Below are 23,699 nucleotides of genomic sequence, written 5' to 3'. Positions count from 1 at the left end.
TATAAAGCTATAAGATCATTATGTTCCTACAGTTTTTGAGTTATATAAAGCTATAAGATCATTATGTTCCTACAGTTTTTGAGTTATATAAAGCTATAAGATCATTATGTTCCTACAGTTTTGAGTTATATAAAGCTATAAGATCATTATGTTCCTACAGTTTTGAGTTATATAAAGCTATAAGATCATTATGTTCCTACAGTTTTGAGTTATATAAAGCTATAAGATCATTATGTTCCTACAGTTTTTGAGTTATATAAAGCTATAAGATCATTATGTTCCTACAGTTTTGAGTTATATAAAGCTATAAGATCATTATGTTCCTACAGTTTTGAGTTATATAAAGCTATAAGATCATTATGTTCCTACAGTTTTGAGTTATATAAAGCTATAAGATCATTATGTTCCTACAGTTTTTTGAGTTATATAAAGCTATAAGATCATTATGTTCCTACAGTTTTGAGTTATATAAAGCTATAAGATCATTATGTTTCCTACAGTTCCTACAGTTTTTGAGTTATATAAAGCTATAAGATCATTATGTTCCTACAGTTTTTGAGTTATATAAAGCTATAAGATCATTATGTTCCTACAGTTTTGAGTTATATAAAGCTATAAGATCATTATGTTCCTACAGTTTTTGAGTTATATAAAGCTATAAGATCATTATGTTCCTACAGTTTTGAGTTATATAAAGCTATAAGATCATTATGTTCCTACAGTTTTTGAGTTATATAAAGCTATAAGATCATTATGTTCCTACAGTTTTGAGTTATATAAAGCTATAAGATCATTATGTTCCTACAGTTTTGAGTTATATAAAGCTATAAGATCATTATGTTCCTACAGTTTTGAGTTATATAAAGCTATAAGATCATTATGTTCCTACAGTTTTGAGTTATATAAAGCTATAAGATCATTATGTTCCAGATCATTTTTGAGTTATATAAAGCTATAAGATCATTATGTTCCTACAGTTTTGAGTTATAAAGCTATAAGATCATTATGTTCCTACAGTTTTGAGTTATATAAAGCTATAAGATCATTATGTTCCTACAGTTTTTGAGTTATATAAAGCTATAAGATCATTATGTTCCTACAGTTTTTGAGTTATATAAAGCTATAAGATCATTATGTTCCTACAGTTCCTACAGTTTTGAGTTATATAAAGCTATAAGATCATTATGTTCCTACAGTTTTTGAGTTATATAAAGCTATAAGATCATTATGTTCCTACAGTTTTGAGTTATATAAAGCTATATCAGTTCCTACAGTTTTTGAGTTATATAAAGCTATAAGATCATTATGTTCCTACAGTTTTTGAGTTATATAAAGCTATAAGATCATTATGTTCCTACAGTTTTGAGTTATATAAAGCTATAAGATCATTATGTTCCTACAGTTTTGAGTTATATAAAGCTATAAGATCATTATGTTCCTACAGTTTTGAGTTATATAAAGCTATAAGATCATTATGTTCCTACAGTTTTTGAGTTATATAAAGCTATAAGATCATTATGTTCCTACAGTTTTGAGTTATATAAAGCTATAAGATCATTATGTTCCTACAGTTTTGAGTTATATAAAGCTATAAGATCATTATGTTCCTACAGTTTTTGAGTTATATAAAGCTATAAGATCATTATGTTCCTACAGTTTTGAGTTATATAAAGCTATAAGATCATTATGTTCCTACAGTTTTGAGTTATATAAAGCTATAAGATCATTATGTTCCTACAGTTTTTGAGTTATATAAAGCTATAAGATCATTATGTTCCTACAGTTTTTGAGTTATATAAAGCTATAAGATCATTATGTTCCTACAGTTTTGAGTTATATAAAGCTATAAGATCATTATGTTCCTACAGTTTTGAGTTATATAAAGCTATAAGATCATTATGTTCCTACAGTTTTTGAGTTATATAAAGCTATAAGATCATTATGTTCCTACAGTTTTGAGTTATATAAAGCTATAAGATCATTATGTTCCTACAGTTTTTGAGTTATATAAAGCTATAAGATCATTATGTTCCTACAGTTTTGAGTTATATAAAGCTATAAGATCATTATGTTCCTACAGTTTTTGAGTTATATAAAGCTATAAGATCATTATGTTCCTACAGTTTTGAGTTATATAAAGCTATAAGATCATTATGTTCCTACAGTTTTTGAGTTATATAAAGCTATAAGATCATTATGTTCCTACAGTTTTGAGTTATATAAAGCTATAAGATCATTATGTTCCTACAGAGTTTATGAGTTATATAAAGCTATAAGATCATTATGTTCCTACAGTTTTGAGTTATATAAAGCTATAAGATCATTATGTTCCTACAGTTTTTGAGTTATATAAAGCTATAAGATCATTATGTTCCTACAGTTTTGAGTTATATAAAGCTATAAGATCATTATGTTCCTACAGTTTTTTTTTGAGTTATATAAAGCTATAAGATCATTATGTTCCTACAGTTTTGAGTTATATAAAGCTATAAGATCATTATGTTCCTACAGTTTTGAGTTATATAAAGCTATAAGATCATTATGTTCCTACAGTTTTTGAGTTATATAAAGCTATAAGATCATTATGTTCCTACAGTTTTTGAGTTATATAAAGCTATAAGATCATTATGTTCCTACAGTTTTGAGTTATATAAAGCTATAAGATCATTATGTTCCTACAGTTTTTGAGTTATATAAAGCTATAAGATCATTATCATTATGTATCCTATCATGTTCCTACAGTTTTTGAGTTATATAAAGCTATAAGATCATTATGTTCCTACAGTTTTGAGTTATATAAAGCTATAAGATCATTATGTTCCTACAGTTTTGAGTTATATAAACAGATCATTATGTTCCTACAGTTTTTGAGTTATATAAAGCTATAAGATCATTATGTTCCTACAGTTTTTGAGTTATATTAAAGCTATAAGATCATTATGTTCCTACAGTTTTTGAGTTATATAAAGCTATAAGATCATTATGTTCCTACAGTTTTTGAGTTATATAAAGCTATAAGATCATTATGTTCCTACAGTTTTTGAGTTATATAAAGCTATAAGATCATTATGTTCCTACAGTTTTTGAGTTATATAAAGCTATAAGATCATTATGTTCCTACAGTTTTTGAGTTATATAAAGCTATAAGATCATTATGTTCCTACAGTTTTTGAGTTATATAAAGCTATAAGATCATTATGTTCCTACAGTTTTTGAGTTATATAAAGCTATAAGATCATTATGTTCCTACAGTTTTTGAGTTATATAAAGCTATAAGATCATTATGTTCCTACAGTTTTGAGTTATATAAAGCTATAAGATCATTATGTTCCTACAGTTATTTTGAGTTATATAAAGCTATAAGATCATTATGTTCCTACAGTTTTTGAGTTATATAAAGCTATAAGATCATTATGTTCCTACAGTTTTTGAGTTATATAAAGCTATAAGATCATTATGTTCCTACAGTTTTTGAGTTATATAAAGCTATAAGATCATTATGTTCCTACAGTTTTTGAGTTATATAAAGCTATAAGATCATTATGTTCCTACAGTTTTTGAGTTATATAAAGCTATAAGATCATTATGTTCCTACAGTTTTTGAGTTATATAAAGCTATAAGATCATTATGTTCCTACAGTTTTTGAGTTATATAAAGCTATAAGATCATTATGTTCCTACAGTTTTTTGAGTTATATAAAGCTATAAGATCATTATGTTCCTACAGTTTTGAGTTATATAAAGCTATAAGATCATTATGTTCCTACAGTTTTTGAGTTATATAAAGCTATAAGATCATTATGTTCCTACAGTTTTTGAGTTATATAAAGCTATAAGATCATTATGTTCCTACAGTTTTTGAGTTATATAAAGCTATAAGATCATTATGTTCCTACAGTTTTGAGTTATATAAAGCTATAAGATCATTATGTTCCTACAGTTTTTGAGTTATATAAAGCTATAAGATCATTATGTTCCTACAGTTTTTGAGTTATATAAAGCTATAAGATCATTATGTTCCTACAGTTTTTGAGTTATATAAAGTTATATAAAGCTATAAAATCATTATGTTCCTACAGTTTTGAGTTATATAAAGCTATAAGATCATTATGTTCCTACAGTTTTGAGTTATATAAAGCTATAAGATCATTATGTTCCTACAGTTTTTGAGTTATATAAAGCTATAAGATCATTATGTTCCTACAGTTTTGAGTTATATAAAGCTATAAGATCATTATGTTCCTACAGTTTTTGAGTTATATAAAGCTATAAGATCATTATGTTCCTACAGTTTTGAGTTATATAAAGCTATAAGATCATTATGTTCCTACAGTTTTTGAGTTATATAAAGCTATAAGATCATTATGTTCCTACAGTTTTGAGTTATATAAAGCTATAAGATCATTATGTTCCTACAGTTTTGAGTTATATAAAGCTATAAGATCATTATGTTCCTACAGTTTTGAGTTATATAAAGCTATAAGATCATTATGTTCCTACAGTTTTGAGTTATATAAAGCTATAAGATCATTATGTTCCTACAGTTTTTGAGTTATATAAAGCTATAAGATCATTATGTTCCTACAGTTTTGAGTTATATAAAGCTATAAGATCATTATGTTCCTACAGTTTTGAGTTATATAAAGCTATAAGATCATTATGTTCCTACAGTTTTTGAGTTATATAAAGCTATAAGATCATTATGTTCCTACAGTTTTTGAGTTATATAAAGCTATAAGATCATTATGTTCCTACAGTTTTTGAGTTATATAAAGCTATAAGATCATTATGTTCCTACAGTTTTTGAGTTATATAAAGCTATAAGATCATTATGTTCCTACAGTTTTGAGTTATATAAAGCTATAAGATCATTATGTTCCTACAGTTTTTGAGTTATATAAAGCTATAAGATCATTATGTTCCTACAGTTTTTGAGTTATATAAAGCTATAAGATCATTATGTTCCTACAGTTTTTGAGTTATATAAAGCTATAAGATCATTATGTTCCTACAGTTTTGAGTTATATAAAGCTATAAGATCATTATGTTCCTACAGTTTTTGAGTTATATAAAGCTATAAGATCATTATGTTCCTACAGTTTTTGAGTTATATAAAGCTATAAGATCATTATGTTCCTACAGTTTTGAGTTATATAAAGCTATAAGATCATTATGTTCCTACAGTTTTTGAGTTATATAAAGCTATAAGATCATTATGTTCCTACAGTTTTTGAGTTATATAAATGTTCCTACAGTTTTTGAGTTATATAAAGCTATAAGATCATTATGTTCCTACAGTTTTTGAGTTATATAAAGCTATAAGATCATTATGTTCCTACAGTTTTTGAGTTATATAAAGCTATAAGATCATTATGTTCCTACAGTTTTGAGTTATATAAAGCTATAAGATCATTATGTTCCTACAGTTTTTGAGTTATATAAAGCTATAAGATCATTATGTTCCTACAGTTTTTGAGTTATATAAAGCTATAAGATCATTATGTTCCTACAGTTTTTGAGTTATATAAAGCTATAAGATCATTATGTTCCTACAGTTTTTGAGTTATATAAAGCTATAAGATCATTATGTTCCTACAGTTTTTGAGTTATATAAAGCTATAAGATCATTATGTTCCTACAGTTTTGAGTTATATAAAGCTATAAGATCATTATGTTCCTACAGTTTTGAGTTATATAAAGCTATAAGATCATTATGTTCCTACAGTTTTTGAGTTATATAAAGCTATAAGATCATTATGTTCCTACAGTTTTTGAGTTATATAAAGCTATAAGATCATTATGTTCCTACAGTTTTGAGTTATATAAAGCTATAAGATCATTATGTTCCTACAGTTTTGAGTTATATAAAGCTATAAGATCATTATGTTCCTACAGTTTTTTTTGAGTTATATAAAGCTATAAGATCATTATGTTCCTACAGTTTTTGAGTTATATAAAGCTATAAGATCATTATGTTCCTACAGTTTTGAGTTATATAAAGCTATAAGATCATTATGTTCCTACAGTTTTTGAGTTATATAAAGCTATAAGATCATTATGTTCCTACAGTTTTTGAGTTATATAAAGCTATAAGATCATTATGTTCCTACAGTTTTTTGAGTTATATAAAGCTATAAGATCATTATGTTCCTACAGTTTTTGAGTTATATAAAGCTATAAGATCATTATGTTCCTACAGTTTTTGAGTTATATAAAGCTATAAGATCATTATGTTCCTACAGTTTTGAGTTATATAAAGCTATAAGATCATTATGTTCCTACAGTTTTTGAGTTATATAAAGCTATAAGATCATTATGTTCCTACAGTTTTTGAGTTATATAAAGCTATAAGATCATTATGTTCCTACAGTTTTTGAGTTATATAAAGCTATAAGATCATTATGTTCCTACAGTTTTTGAGTTATATAAAGCTATAAGATCATTATGTTCCTACAGTTTTGAGTTATATAAAGCTATAAGATCATTATGTTCCTACAGTTTTTGAGTTATATAAAGCTATAAGATCATTATGTTCCTACAGTTTTGAGTTATATAAAGCTATAAGATCATTATGTTCCTACAGTTTTTGAGTTATATAAAGCTATAAGATCATTATGTTCCTACAGTTTTGAGTTATATAAAGCTATAAGATCATTATGTTCCTACAGTTTTGAGTTATATAAAGCTATAAGATCATTATGTTCCTACAGTTCCTTTTTGAGTTATATAAAGCTATAAGATCATTATGTTCCTACAGTTTTTGAGTTATATAAAGCTATAAGATCATTATGTTCCTACAGTTTTGAGTTATATAAAGCTATAAGATCATTATGTTCCTACAGTTTTGAGTTATATAAAGCTATAAGATCATTATGTTCCTACAGTTTTTGAGTTATATAAAGCTATAAGATCATTATGTTCCTACAGTTTTTGAGTTATATAAAGCTATAAGATCATTATGTTAAAGCCTACAGTTCCTACAGTTTTGAGTTATATAAAGCTATAAGATCATTATGTTCCTACAGTTTTGAGTTATATAAAGCTATAAGATCATTATGTTCCTACAGCTATAAGATTTTGAGTTATATAAAGCTATAAGATCATTATGTTCCTACAGTTTTTTGAGTTATATAAAGCTATAAGATCATTATGTTCCTACAGTTTTTGAGTTATATAAAGCTATAAGATCATTATGTTCCTACAGTTTTTGAGTTATATAAAGCTATAAGATCATTATGTTCCTACAGTTTTTGAGTTTTGAGTTATATAAAGCTATAAGATCATTATGTTCCTACAGTTTTGAGTTATATAAAGCTATAAGATCATTATGTTCCTACAGTTTTGAGTTATATAAAGCTATAAGATCATTATGTTCCTACAGTTTTGAGTTATATAAAGCTATAAGATCATTATGTTCCTACAGTTTTTGAGTTATATAAAGCTATAAGATCATTATGTTCTACAGTTTTGAGTTATATAAAGCTATAAGATCATTATGTTCCTACAGTTTTTGAGTTATATAAAGCTATAAGATCATTATGTTCCTACAGTTTTGAGTTATATAAAGCTATAAGATCATTATGTTCCTACAGTTTTTGAGTTATATAAAGCTATAAGATCATTATGTTCCTACAGTTTTTGAGTTATATAAAGCTATAAGATCATTATGTTCCTACAGTTTTGAGTTATATAAAGCTATAAGATCATTATGTTCCTACAGTTTTTGAGTTATATAAAGCTATAAGATCATTATGTTCCTACAGTTTTTGAGTTATATAAAGCTATAAGATCATTATGTTCCTACAGTTTTTGAGTTATATAAAGCTATAAGATCATTATGTTCCTACAGTTTTTGAGTTATATAAAGCTATAAGATCATTATGTTCCTACAGTTTTGAGTTATATAAAGCTATAAGATCATTATGTTCCTACAGTTTTGAGTTATATAAAGCTATAAGATCATTATGTTCCTACAGTTTTTGAGTTATATAAAGCTATAAGATCATTATGTTCCTACAGTTTTGAGTTATATAAAGCTATAAGATCATTATGTTCCTACAGTTTTGAGTTATATAAAGCTATAAGATCATTATGTTCCTACAGTTCCTTTTTGAGTTATATAAAGCTATAAGATCATTATGTTCCTACAGTTTTGAGTTATATAAAGCTATAAGATCATTATGTTCCTACAGTTTTGAGTTATATAAAGCTATAAGATCATTATGTTCCTACAGTTTTGAGTTATATAAAGCTATAAGATCATTATGTTCCTACAGATCATTATGTTCCTTTTTGAGTTATATAAAGCTATAAGATCATTATGTTCCTACAGTTTTGAGTTATATAAAGCTATAAGATCATTATGTTCCTACAGTTTTTGAGTTATATAAAGCTATAAGATCATTATGTTCCTACAGTTTTGAGTTATATAAAGCTATAAGATCATTATGTTCCTACAGTTTTGAGTTATATAAAGCTATAAGATCATTATGTTCCTACAGTTTTGAGTTATATAAAGCTATAAGATCATTATGTTCCTACAGTTCCTTTTTGAGTTATATAAAGCTATAAGATCATTATGTTCCTACAGTTTTGAGTTATATAAAGCTATAAGATCATTATGTTCCTACAGTTTTGAGTTATATAAAGCTATAAGATCATTATGTTCCTACAGTTTTTGAGTTATATAAAGCTATAAGATCATTATGTTCCTACAGTTTTGAGTTATATAAAGCTATAAGATCATTATGTTCCTACAGTTTTGAGTTATATAAAGCTATAAGATCATTATGTTCCTACAGTTTTTGAGTTATATAAAGCTATAAGATCATTATGTTCCTACAGTTCCTTTTTGAGTTATATAAAGCTATAAGATCATTATGTTCCTACAGTTTTTGAGTTATATAAAGCTATAAGATCATTATGTTCCTACAGTTTTTGAGTTATATAAAGCTATAAGATCATTATGTTCCTACAGTTTTTGAGTTATATAAAGCTATAAGATCATTATGTTCCTACAGTTTTGAGTTATATAAAGCTATAAGATCATTATGTTCCTACAGTTTTTGAGTTATATAAATATAAGATCATTATGTTCCTACAGTTTTTTGAGTTATATAAAGCTATAAGATCATTATGTTCCTACAGTTTTTGAGTTATATAAAGCTATAAGATCATTATGTTCCTACAGTTTTTGAGTTATATAAAGCTATAAGATCATTATATACAAGTTATATAAAGATCATTATGTTCCTACAGTTTTTGAGTTATATAAAGCTATAAGATCATTATGTTCCTACAGTTTTGAGTTATATAAAGCTATAAGATCATTATACAGTTTTGAGTTATATAAAGCTATACAGTTTTGAGTTATATAAAGCTATAAGATCATTATGTTCCTACAGTTTTGAGTTATATAAAGCTATAAGATCATTATGTTCCTACAGTTTTGAGTTATATAAAGCTATAAGATCATTATGTTCCTACAGTTTTTGAGTTATATAAAGCTATAAGATCATTATGTTCCTACAGTTTTTGAGTTATATAAAGCTATAAGATCATTATGTTCCTACAGTTTTTGAGTTATATAAAGCTATAAGATCATTATGTTCCTACAGTTTTTGAGTTATATAAAGCTATAAGATCATTATGTTCCTACAGTTTTTGAGTTATATAAAGCTATAAGATCATTATGTTCCTACAGTTTTGAGTTATATAAAGCTATAAGATCATTATGTTCCTACAGTTTTTGAGTTATATAAAGCTATAAGATCATTATGTTCCTACAGTTTTGAGTTATATAAAGCTATAAGATCATTATGTTCCTACAGTTTTGAGTTATATAAAGCTATAAGATCATTATGTTCCTACAGTTTTGAGTTATATAAAGCTATAAGATCATTATGTTCCTACAGTTTTTGAGTTATATAAAGCTATAAGATCATTATGTTCCTACAGTTTTGAGTTATATAAAGCTATAAGATCATTATGTTCCTACAGTTTTTGAGTTATATAAAGCTATAAAGATCATTATGTTCCTACAGTTTTGAGTTATATAAAGCTATAAGATCATTATGTTCCTACAGTTTTTGAGTTATATAAAGCTATAAGATCATTATGTTCCTACAGTTTTTGAGTTATATAAAGCTATAAGATCATTATGTTCCTACAGTTTTGAGTTATATAAAGCTATAAGATCATTATGTTCCTACAGTTTTTGAGTTATATAAAGCTATAAGATCATTATGTTCCTACAGTTTTTGAGTTATATAAAGCTATAAGATCATTATGTTCCTACAGTTTTTGAGTTATATAAAGCTATAAGATCATTATGTTCCTACAGTTTTGAGTTATATAAAGCTATAAGATCATTATGTTCCTACAGTTTTTGAGTTATATAAAGCTATAAGATCATTATGTTCCTACAGTTTTTGAGTTATATAAAGCTATAAGATCATTATGTTCCTACAGTTTTGAGTTATATAAAGCTATAAGATCATTATGTTCCTACAGTTTTTGAGTTATATAAAGCTATAAGATCATTATGTTCCTACAGTTTTGAGTTATATAAAGCTATAAGATCATTATGTTCCTACAGTTTTGAGTTATATAAAGCTATAAGATCATTATGTTCCTACAGTTTTTGAGTTATATAAAGCTATAAGATCATTATGTTCCTACAGTTTTTGAGTTATATAAAGCTATAAGATCATTATGTTCCTACAGTTTTTGAGTTATATAAAGCTATAAGATCATTATGTTCCTACAGTTTTGAGTTATATAAAGCTATAAGATCATTATGTTCCTACAGTTTTTGAGTTATATAAAGCTATAAGATCATTATGTTCCTACAGTTTTTGAGTTATATAAAGCTATAAGATCATTATGTTCCTACAGTTTTGAGTTATATAAAGCTATAAGATCATTATGTTCCTACAGTTTTTGAGTTATATAAAGCTATAAGATCATTATGTTCCTACAGTTTTTGAGTTATATAAAGCTATAAGATCATTATGTTCCTATACATTATTTTTGAGTTATATAAAGCTATAAGATCATTATGTTCCTACAGTTTTTGAGTTATATAAAGCTATAAGATCATTATGTTCCTACAGTTTTGAGTTATATAAAGCTATAAGATCATTATGTTCCTACAGTTTTTGAGTTATATAAAGCTATAAGATCATTATGTTCCTACAGTTTTTGAGTTATATAAAGCTATAAGATCATTATGTTCCTACAGTTTTTGAGTTATATAAAGCTATAAGATCATTATGTTCCTACAGTTTTGAGTTATATAAAGCTATAAGATCATTATGTTCCTACAGTTTTGAGTTATATAAAGCTATAAGATCATTATGTTCCTACAGTTTTGAGTTATATAAAGCTATAAGATCATTATGTTCCTACAGTTTTGAGTTATATAAAGCTATAAGATCATTATGTTCCTACAGTTTTGAGTTATATAAAGCTATAAGATCATTATGTTCCTACAGTTTTGAGTTATATAAAGCTATAAGATCATTATGTTCCTACAGTTTTGAGTTATATAAAGCTATAAGATCATTATGTTCCTACAGTTTTTGAGTTATATAAAGCTATAAGATCATTATGTTCCTACAGTTTTTGAGTTATATAAAGCTATAAGATCATTATGTTCCTACAGTTTTTGAGTTATATAAAGCTATAAGATCATTATGTTCCTACAGTTTTTGAGTTATATAAAGCTATAAGATCATTATGTTCCTACAGTTTTTGAGTTTTGAGTTATATAAAGCTATAAGATCATTATGTTCCTACAGTTTTTGAGTTATATAAAGCTATAAGATCATTATGTTTCCTACAGTTCCTTTTTGAGTTATATAAAGCTATAAGATCATTATGTTCCTACAGTTTTGAGTTATATAAAGCTATAAGATCATTATGTTCCTACAGTTTTGAGTTATATAAAGCTATAAGATCATTATGTTCCTACAGTTTTGAGTTATATAAAGCTATAAGATCATTATGTTCCTACAGTTTTTGAGTTATATAAAGCTATAAGATCATTATGTTCCTACAGTTTTGAGTTATATAAAGCTATAAGATCATTATGTTCCTACAGTTTTGAGTTATATAAAGCTATAAGATCATTATGTTCCTACAGTTTTGAGTTATATAAAGCTATAAGATCATTATGTTCCTACAGTTTTGAGTTATATAAAGCTATAAGATCATTATGTTCGTACAGTTTTTGAGTTATATAAAGCTATAAGATCATTATGTTCCTACAGTTTTTGAGTTATATAAAGCTATAAGATCATTATGTTCCTACAGTTTCTATGTATCCAGTAATAATTAAATATATGAATTAATCAATACTGTGAGTTTCCCATTACTTGTTTTCAGGGATTTAATAAGACTTGCCTACAGTTCAAGGTTTATTACTTCTTTGTTAGCACAAAACTACATAATGAGCTGTCTGTGTTTGTTTCACCTCGGAGAATCGAGCCCCGGATTTTCGGATTGCATGTTTTGAAAGGTACCACTGACTCACCAGGGGAACGTGGATGAAGTGGGGGTTGTACCATGCGAAACGTAACCAGTTCTTACAGTAGAAATTGAGTGGGTGGTTTAAAAAAATACCAAACTTTAATTAACAGAGATTGCTACAGATACAGTTACTGGTGGTTTATAAAATCAACTGAAACATTTTCAGAATTAAGTGTATACAATTAGAATAGATGAACTGTATTCTGATGAATACGAACTAGGCCCACATTACCATGAAATGTCAACAGTTGTTGATTCCAAAAATGGTTTATTTCTTCAAGACATTTTATTTGTGAAAGACAAATACATTTTCCCACCTGGTGTTCACTACCGTCAAAATGATTCTAATCTCATGCAGAATTTGCACATACGGGGGTGACTCCCTCTAAATGTTAGAAAACATTTGTAAAAAGAAAACATATCAAACAAATCTCCATAGTAACCAGCAGGACGCAGTAAAGTTCAAGATCAGTGTTTGTTTGTGTTATAACAAAACCACACTGGAGAACTATATATGCAAAAACGGCTCGTTTGGGTTGAGAAAATATTTTACATAAAAGAGGTCGAAACGTTGTTCGCTCTTCTATGTAAAATATTTTCTCAACCCAAACGAGCCGTTTTTACATATAAATTTCTCAACAAGTGGGTTTCTCGACATCACTGGTTATTAAAACCACACTGGGCTATCTTCTGTGTCCACCGCGGGGATTCAAAACCCAGTATTTAGCGTTGTAAGTCAACAGACTAACAGCAATTCCATAAGGGAGAGGGCAACTTGTGTTAATGTAAGCTATGTTATTACCTTCTTCATTATAACGTTAATGTAAGCTATGTTATTACCTTCTTCATTATAACGTTAATGTAAGCTATGTTATTAACTTCTTCATTATAACGTTAATGTAAGCTATGTTATTACCTTCTTCATTATAACGTTGATGTAAGCTATGTTATTACCTTCTTCATTATAACGTTAATGTAAGCTATGTTATTACCTTCTTCATTATAACGTTGATGTAAGCTATGTTATTACCTTCTTCATTATAACGTTAATGTAAGCTATGTTATTACCTTCTTCATTATAATGTTTATAGAGACACTTAAATAAAAGCTATTGTTAGACTGTTCGTGTTTCATAAAAGTAAACAATACCTGCTGTAAGGACCTGGCACAGAAGTCTTTGGTGGCACACAAAGCTTCCATTTGGGCTTCAACGATTCCTACGTTTCTCTGGATGATCTGGATAACCTACAGTATAAAGATATATCATCTGTACGACAGTACAGTGTCCATCAGAAACAACATTAATCTTACAGCCACTAATCCTTCTGTGTATTTTTATCTATTATCAACATAAAACAGGAGTCACAACAACGTTTCCCACGTTCTTAATATGTTATTGTTTGATGGAAAATTTCAGTAAACTAGAACATTTCAATCTAATGCTACAGTTGGAAGGTGGTAAAGCTCGCCGGACTCCGAAATAACAAAAGTTCTATATACACTGCTGGCCAAAATCTTAAGGCCAATGAACATAAAGAAAAATATGCATTTTGCGTTGTTAGACTCAACCACTTACTACAGTAGAGCTTTGAAAGATGAAAATAAGAAAAGGGAAAATAAAAATAAAAAACTTTTTTTAGCACTTAATAAGGAAAATGTGAACACTATGAAATTAGCCTAAATACTAGCTGGTCAAAAGTTTAAAACCATACTGAAACGAAGCGTTAATAGGTAAACACGTAACGAAATTTATTCATTTGTGTTCAAGCATTAACGTTGTCAACATCTCCCACTGACATCTCTTGTGTTACATTGGGTAAAAACATGACAAAGACTAAAAAGTTGACAGAGTTTGAACGTGGCAGAATTGTCGAGCTGCAAAAGCAAGGTCTCTCTCAACGTGTCATCACTGGTGAGATTGGATGTAGTAAAACTGTTGTTGTAAATTTATTAAAAGACCCCGAGGGATACGGAACAAGAATTTCAAGTGGTCGGCCTAAGAAAATTTCGCCGGCGTTGAGCAGAAGGATTCGGCGGGTTGTCCGGCAAGAAATCAGCCGAACTTCGAACCAGATTAAGGCCCTTACGGATGCAGAATGCAGCTCAAGAACAATAAGACGGCATCTACGAGAGAAAGGCTTTAAAAACCGTAAACGTCTTCAAAGGCCACGCCTCCTTCCACACCATGAAACAGCTCAGTTAAACTTTGCTGAGAAGCACCAAACATAGGATGTAGAAAAGTGGAAGAAGGTTTTGTTCTCTGATGAGAAAAAATTTAATCTGGATGATTCAGATGACTTCCGATGTTACTGGCACGATAAGGATATCCCACCGGAAACATTTTCTACAAGACACAGTGGAGGAGGTTCCATCATGATCTGGGGTGCTTTCTCCTTCCATGGAACAATGGAGCTTCAGATTATATAGGGGCGTCAAACAGCAGCTGGCTACATTGGCATATTAGAGAGAGCACCCTTATTGACTGAAGACCCTCGCTTGTGTAGAAATTAATGTATCTTTCAGCAGGACAACGCTGCAATCCACAATGCCCGCAGGACAAAGGACTTTTTTCATGGCAAATAACGTGATTCTTTCGGATCATCCACCGTGTTTGCCCAAATTGAACCTCATTGAAAATGTTTAGGGGTGGATGGCAAGGGAAGTCTATAGAAATGGACGTCAATTCCAAACAGTGCATGATCTTCGTGAAGCCGTCTTCACCACTTGGAATAAACATTCCAGCCAGCCTTCTGCAAATGCTTATATTGACCATGCCAAAGTGAATGTTGGAAGTTATTTGCAATGACAGCCGTGCAACTCACTACTGAGACCTCTTGTTGGGCACTTCCTACACTGTTTAGGACTTCTTTTTGGTATGACCTTAAACTTTTGACCAGCTAGTATTTAGGCTAATTTCATAGTGTTCACATTTTCCATAAAATGCTAAAAGTTTTTATTTTTTTTATTTTCCTTTTCTTATTTTCATGTTTAGAAGCTCTAGTCAAATAAGTGGTTGAGTCTAACAACGCAAAATGCATATTTTTCTTTATGTTCATTGGCATTAAGATTTTGGCCAGCAGTGTATATTCTTTAATAATTTCTGTTCAGCGCCATATTGGAACTGTAATTTAAAATCGAACTAAATGGTAATATTGTACAAATTTGGAAGTATTCCATAGAATTGTCATTTAAAGCCAGAGTAAAAGGTGGTTCTTCACAATTCTACCACTTGCCTAAACATTAATATTAATGAGACAAAAATATTCCTCCGCAGGGTTCGTTTGTTTGTAGCTAAACACGAAGTTACACAAAGCCCTCTCTTTGTTTTGCCCACCCGGTTTCTATCAAACATACACTGTGGGCTTCACTTACAACAATAAAATTATGCATTAAAATCCACAGCAAAGTGTGTGTTTTCTTATAACAAAGCCACATCAGGTTATCTGCTGAGCCCACCGAGGGAAATCGAACTCCTGATTTTTAGCATTGTAAATCCGTAGACTTACCGCTGTACTAGAAGGGGGCCACAACAAAGTACTTTTGATCCTTTTTGTTTGCAACAGAATTTTGTGCTAGCTACACAAGAGCCATCTATATTTGAACCGATAGACTAGAGAAAAGGCAGTTATTTAGCAGCACCCAACGCCAACTGAGATGAGCTCCTGTGCGACTGAACAGTGAAATTTGACCATTGTTCTTATAGAAGACTCAACACCCCAAATTCTGGAGAGGATATCAAACCTTGAATCATATAATTCGCCAAACAATTGCCACACCTAACACCTTACAGTTATGTCCATAGAATGAGAATAGGAAAAAATATTTTACGTATTTACGATTACTAGTTTCATCTTTTAGTTTACATCTGTTACTACTAGTTTTGTTTCTCACAAACATATTTTTCAAATTTTTAATAACTACTTACGAAGTCTGTAAAAAGTACAATTATCCTAAAACGCATCACATGCAAGAAAAAAATCCTATGTTTCCAATGATGGTAAGTGGTATGACGAAAACATATAATGCACCACTGCTTGGCATTACTAGGCAATAAAAAACGCGCGTGAAGCATTTTATAACAATCTGGAGAATGTTCCTTATTGTCTCGATAACAGTACCTTGTTTAATCGTTTTGGTTTCACGTTTCCTACTTCCGCTAACGTTTCGGGTTCTTCATAAATAGATGAAGCCACATCAATGGTATAAGATAGCTGAAAAGAAAAATATAATACAAAGTGAAATAAAAAAAAAACACGAAACGAGAAAAATTGTTGAGTGAGTGCTGCCCCCTATGAAATATTTAAATATTAAAAATTAACGACTAAAAAATTATGATAAAATTGAGGATATGTTAGTGACGTCACAAGCTGGGAAGACCTGGAGTCTTGACCATTGTGGTCATTAAGCTATGGCGTGTTTACTCTGGGAAGACCATTGTGGTCATTAAGCTATGGCGTGTTTACTCTGGGAAGACCATTGTGGTCATTAAGCTGTGGCGTGTTCACTCTGGGAAGACCATTGTGGTCATTAAGCTGTGGCGTGTTCACTCTGGGAAGACCATTGTGATCATTAAGCTGTGGCGTGTTTACTCTGGGAAGACCATTGTGGTCATTAAGCTGTGGCGTGTTTACTCTAAGCTTAGTGGTGAGAACTCTTGTTAAAAGACTTAATGTCTTGAGTTCATGAGATAGCATTATGGTAACTGTTTGTTTGTTTTTTTGTGCTGGTGGATGTAGTCATGGAGAAGAACAGAAATTTATATGCAAAAACGGCTCGTTTGGGTTGAGAAAATATTTTACATAGAAGAGCGAACAACCTTCTTCGGTCATCGTCAGGTTCACAAAGAAAGAGGTAACTGACCGGAAGCTGACCACATGTTTGAAAGGGGTTGTGTAACTGAGTGTCGGAATGTAGAGGGCGGTGTTAGATGTTTGAATATTTTATATATATCAGGTAAATATTTTATATATATCAGGTAAATATCATTATATATTCAAACATATAATTCTGATGATTTCCTGTTGCCAAAAGTGATTCCCCTCGCTCCCCTGATTAAATTCCTCCTGTGTTTTCTCACCCCAGAAGAGACGAGGGGTATGGTCAAATTTCATACACACCAGATAATGAAATAAAAAAACAAACAGGAAGTTTGAATTCTGTTGATGATGTGGCTGGGTATCTGATTGGTTGATTGTTTTGAATTTCGCACAAAACTACACGAGGGCTATCTGCGCTAGCTTACCCTAATTTAGCAGTGTAAGACTAGAGGGAAGGCAGCTAGTCATTACCACCCATCGCTGTTTCTTAGACTACTCTTTTACCAAAGAATAGTGGGATTGACCGTCACATTATAGCGCTCCCACGGCTGAAGGGCGAGCATATTTGGTGGGTCGAGGATTCGAACCCGTGACCATCGGATTACGAGTCGAGTGCCTTAACCACCTGGCCATGCGGGTCCATGCGTATACGACAACGTCAGAAAATAACCTTTTTGGTAAAATTTAGGGGTCGCTTTGCAAACCCGCTAGTTTCAGCTTCTGCGGATATTGCTGTCGATATTTAACACCCGCAGTTAAAGTCTGTAACAAAATATAACTCTTCTGCTGAGTTTATGTCACCCATGGTATATCAGGGTGCCATGGACTCTAGCGTGACGTCCAAAATGGCGGACAAGCACGCATCACGCAATTTTGATTACGTGTCTGCAAAACCTCAACAGATATGTATGATATACTAGGTATTTCTCAGAGCATGGTTTAGGTATAGTAGGTACTTCTTAAAGCATGGTTTATGTACAGTAGGTACTTCTTAAAGCGTGGTTTATGTATAGTAGGTACTTCTTAAAGCATGGTTTATGTACAGTACGAATTCCTTAGAGCATGGTTTAGGTATAGTAGGTATTTCTTAGAGTATGGTTTAGGTATAGTAGGTATTTCTAAGAGCAAAGATTATGTATAGTAGGTACTTCTTAAAGCATGGTTTATGTGTAGTACGAATTCCTTAGAGCATGGTTTAGGTATAGTAGGTATTTCTTAGAGCATGGTTTAGGTATAGTAGGTATTTTTAGAGTATGGTTTAGGTATAGTAGGTATTTCTTAGAGCACGGTTTAGGTATAGTAGGTATTCCTTAGAGCATGGTTTAGGTATAGTAGGTATTTCTTAGAGCATGGTTTAGGTATAGTAGGTATTTCTTAGAGCACGGTTTAGGTATAGTAGGTATTTTTTAGAGTATGGTTTAGGTATAGTAGGTATTTCTTAGAGCACGGTTTAGGTATAGTAGGTATTTCTTAGAGCATGGTTTAGGTATAGTAGGTATTTCTTAGAGCACGGTTTATATATAATAGGATTTTGTGCCAACAATGCATTTCAAAATGATCACAATTTGTAATAGAATATTTCTTTTTGGGTTAAATAAACGTTTTAACCGCTGAAGCCTAAAATTTGGTTCTAGCTCAACTTGAAAATGTGTGCAGTTCAATTTTCACTTACTTTTTTATTTATTTTCCAATCAATAAGAAAACAAAAAACCTAACAACAAATAAAGGAGGATAAGTTAATGTTCGTTTGTTTTGAAGTTCGTGCAAAACTACACGAGGGCTATCTGCGCGAGCCGTCCTTGATTTAGTAGTGTAATACTAGAGGGAAGGCAGCTAGTCATCACCACCCAACGCTAACTCTTGGGCTATTCCTTTACCAACGAATAGTGGGATTAACCGTAACATTATAACGCCCCCACGGCTGAAAGGACGAGCATATTTGGTGAACACATTCGTGTTTTTTTTGTTACATTTCTTTAAAAATTAAACAATACAGTTAGAAGAACCAGCTTCTGATTTATTTATTTTTTTGGAAATTAACCAAAATGAAACCAACACAACAAAACATAAACTTTGAAAACTGTTCTTAGAAAATCGACCTCCTTAGAAACAGTCTCAGTTTTAAAGATTTTGTATTGAAAAGGTAGATCTGTATATACATATATAGAGACAAAAAAAATAGACATAACTTAAAGTGCAATTGTGACTAAGAACTCAGAAAAATGTTCCGTTATAAACCAATATTACTGTAATATATTGTTACTGGATTGTTTTTGGGTTTTTTTCGGGCTCATTAAAACCACGTTGGGCTAAAGTCTACTGTGGATTCCAACTGCTTAATTACTAAATTGAGTGCTCATTCTGAGTTCTTATGACTTGCACGTGACTAAAGACCGTTGGGAACTATTAAGTTTAATCAGCCCGTAGGAACTTGACAATGTTATCTACAACGAACTTACGTCAAGATAACGCCACGAGCAATAAATAAGAAAGAAATGCCGCTGAATAGTGTTAAACAATTACCTTGACGACATGTTCTCTGTAGCTAGGAAAGCAAACATTGTGTTTGAGCTGTGTTGTCATTTGGGGAACAATGGAAACAGTGGTTTGTCGAGCTAGGCTTTACTTGGTTCGCATGAGATGTGTCGTACCTTAGGAAGTTTAGTACAAATAAACCAAGTATTCTTTTACGATTAGTTTAGTTATCTTCACACTGTTCTCACTAAACCAACAACAGGACAAAAATTAACTTTAACATACAAACATAATTCAGTGTGTTATATAATTTTAAAAAGCACTAAATCTTAAATACAAACAGTTGAACAAAAACAGTCCTTTTAAAATCGGTATCCTTAAAATATTAATAGAAAAAATAAGTTTTAATATTAGTTAAATGAAAACATGTAATCAGTTTTCGCACATATTTATTCGTTAGTGTAAAAAAACAACAAACTTTTGTTGTTATAGAATCTCGAATTTTTGCGTTATAAGTCCTCAAACGTGGCGCTGATCCACCAGGGATCAGTAAATAAAGAAGAATCCCAGTAAAATAATATGTTTGTTTTTGGAATTTCGCACAAAGCTACTCGAGGGCTATCTGTGCTAGCCGTCCCTAATTTAGCAGTGTAAGACTAGAGGGAAGGCAGCTAGTCGTCACCACCCACCGCCAACTCTTGGGCTACTCTTTTACCAACGAATAGTGGGATTGACCGTCACATTATAACGCCCCCACGGCTGGGAGGGCGAGCATGTTTGGCACGACTCGGGCGCGAACCCGCGACCCTCAGATTACGAAGCGCACGCCTTAACGCGCTAGGCCATAGTAAAATACTAAAAACTGTGAGAACAGTTGTGTAGATAACTAAATTATTCGTGAAAGATATAAGGGGTATATTTTGATTGCACTTTGCTGTAAGAGATTTGGTCTGCTTATACTAGAGTTTATACAACACGCCAGTTTATTTCTCCGTAACAGCTGATTTAAACTGGACTTAACGAACCAAGAAATTTTCTCTGAAAATATGTTTTGTTTCTGAATTTTTGCGCAAAGTTACACGAGGGCTATCTGCGCTAGCAGTCCCTAACTAAACGGTGTAAGAGGGTGGGCAGCTAGCTGGTCATTTTCACCCACAAACTCTTGGGCTACTCTTTTACTAATGAATAGCGGGATTGACCGACACGTTATAACGCCCCCACGGCTTAAAGGGTGAGCATGTTTGGTGTGAAGTGGATTCAAACTCGCGACCCTCAGATTACGAGTCGAGCGCGCAAGCCACCTGGTCATATATCATTAATTGAAACTTGTAGAGGAAGCTGGCCTACAGACGGTTAAACAGAGACGTTACATTATCATGTGTGATTTATAGAAGTGTAGAACACAGTTATAGAAGTATAGAACACCGGTTAAACAGAGACGTTACATTATCGTGTGTGATTTATAGAAGTATAGAACACCGGTTAAACAGAGACGTTACATTATCGTGTGTGATTTATAGAAGTATAGAACACCGGTTAAACAGGGACGTTACATTATCGTGTGTGATTTATAGAAGTGTAGAACACCAGTTAAACAGAGACGTTACATTATCGTGTGTGATTTATAGAAGTGTAGAACACCGGTTAAACAGAGACGTTACATTATCATGTGTAATTTATAGAAGTGTAGAACACAGTTATAGAAGTATAGAACACCGGTTAAACAGAGACGTTACATTATCGTGTGCGATTTATAGAAGTATAGAACACCGGTTAAACAGAGACGTTACATTATCGTGTGTGATTTATAGAAGTGTAGAACACCAGTTAAACAGAGACGTTACATTATCATGTGTAATTTATAGAAGTGTAGAACACCGGTTAAACAGAGACGTTACATTATCATGTGTAATTTATAGAAGTATAGAACACCGGTTAAACAGAGACGTTACATTATCGTGTGCGATTTATAGAAGTATAGAACACCGGTTAAACAGAGACGTTACATTATCGTGTGTGATTTATAGAAGTGTAGAACACCAGTTAAACAGAGACGTTACATTATCATGTGTAATTTATAGAAGTGTAGAACACCGGTTAAACAGAGACGTTACATTATCATGTGTAATTTATAGAAGTATAGAACACCGGTTAAACAGAGACGTTACATTATCGTGTGTGATTTATAGAAGTGTAGAACACCGGTTAAACAGAGACGTTACATTATCATGTGTAATTTATAGAAGTGTAGAACACCGGTTAAACAGAGACGTTACATTATCATGTGTGATTTATAGAAGTGTAAAACACCGGTTAAACAGAGACGTTACATTATCATGTGTGATTTATAGAAGTGTAGAACACAGTTATAGAAGTATAGAACACCGGTTAAACAGAGACGTTACATTATCGTGTGTGATTTATAGAAGTGTAGAACACAGTTACAGAAGTATAGAACACCGGTTAAACAGAGACGTTACATTATCATGTGTGATTTATAGAAGTGTAGAACACAGTTATAGAAGTATAGAACACCGGTTGAACAGAGACGTTACATTATCATGTGTGATTTATAGAAGTATAGAACACCGGTTAAACAGAGACGTTACATTATCATGTGTGATTTATAGAAATGTAGAACACAGTTATAGAAGTATAGAACACCGGTTAAACAGAGACGTTACAGCATCGTGTGTGATTTATAGAAGTGTAGAACACAGTTATAGAAGTATAGAACACCGGTTAAACAGAGACGTTACATTATCGTGTGTGATTTATAGAAGTATAGAACACCGGTTAAACAGAGACGTTACATTATCATGTGTGATTTATAGAAGTGTAGAACACCGGTTAAACAGAGACGTTACATTATCATGTGTGATTTATAGAAGTGTAGAACACCGGTTAAACAGAGACGTTACATTATCATGTGTGATTTATAGAAGTGTAGAACACCGGTTAAACAGAGACGTTACATGATCGTGTGTGATTTATAGAAGTATAGAACACCGGTTAAACAGAGACGTTACATTATCATGTGTGATTTATAGAAGTGTAGAACACCGGTTAAACAGAGACCTTACATTATCATGTGTGATTTATAGAAGTGTAGAACACAGTTATAAAAGGGTCACATGACAAACTTGTAGTCTCTTAGAGACGGTGTAAATGTGGAAATTGCTATAGTATTAAACATTGGAATATCACATTTAAATGTCTTCTCTCTACAGATTCCTTTACCGGGTTGTGATAAATTACTAATATTATTGGAAGAAAAAGACTTATACGTTCAACACTAATCCATACTTAGACTTACACGTTCAACACTAATCCATACTTAGACTTACACGTTCAACACTAATCCATACTTAGACTTACACGTTTAACACTAATCCATACTTAGACTTACACGTTCAACACTAATCCATACTTACCTTTCTAATAAACCCGTCAACACTGTCGTACACATATTTTAATTCAGCGAGCACCTAAAAAATAAAACGGGCCTAAATTATTATTCTGTCAGCTCGTAAATCAAGATAATGAATATCTAAGTTTGATGGGTTTCTATACACCGAGTGTAGTAACAAACAGTAATATAACAACGGTCTGTATAATAAAGTTGAAGGTCATTTGAAGGTCGAAAACTTAGAATTATGGAGTTTGTTTTTAAAGAGTTTAAGTCAATGTTATGCCAGGAATTTAACCTCTTTAGTTTATGGTGAGGATTTAGAACAATTATCTAAATAATGTTAACGTTTCGATGGACGATTTTCGACAGTCAAACTGTTTTTCGATGGACGATTTTCGACAGTCAACTAAAAACTGATATGTAGGTTATTTTGATTTTTAAGGGCACATACATTTTAATATGAG

General features: G+C 31.0%; 1 protein-coding gene across 1 annotated transcript in view; it reads right to left on the bottom strand.

The window, feature by feature from the left end:
- The window catches only part of LOC143248437 (uncharacterized), a 46,731-nt gene extending 23,433 nt beyond the window's left edge, over positions 1 to 23,298 (bottom strand). The window contains exons 1-4 of the mRNA XM_076496795.1: positions 23,258 to 23,298; positions 19,872 to 19,999; positions 16,650 to 16,742; positions 13,681 to 13,776 (exon numbers count right to left, since the gene is read on the bottom strand). Coding sequence (XP_076352910.1) covers positions 13,681 to 13,776; positions 16,650 to 16,742; positions 19,872 to 19,931 — 249 coding nt within the window. The 5' untranslated portion in view covers positions 19,932 to 19,999; positions 23,258 to 23,298. The remainder of the gene's footprint in view (positions 1 to 13,680; positions 13,777 to 16,649; positions 16,743 to 19,871; positions 20,000 to 23,257) is intronic.
- Positions 23,299 to 23,699: the final 401 nt, after the last annotated feature.

This window comes from Tachypleus tridentatus, chromosome 4, assembly GCF_004210375.1.
Source record: "Tachypleus tridentatus isolate NWPU-2018 chromosome 4, ASM421037v1, whole genome shotgun sequence".
Classification (NCBI taxonomy): Eukaryota; Metazoa; Arthropoda; class Merostomata; order Xiphosura; family Limulidae; genus Tachypleus; species Tachypleus tridentatus.
This window is presented reverse-complemented; position numbering and strand designations above follow the sequence as displayed.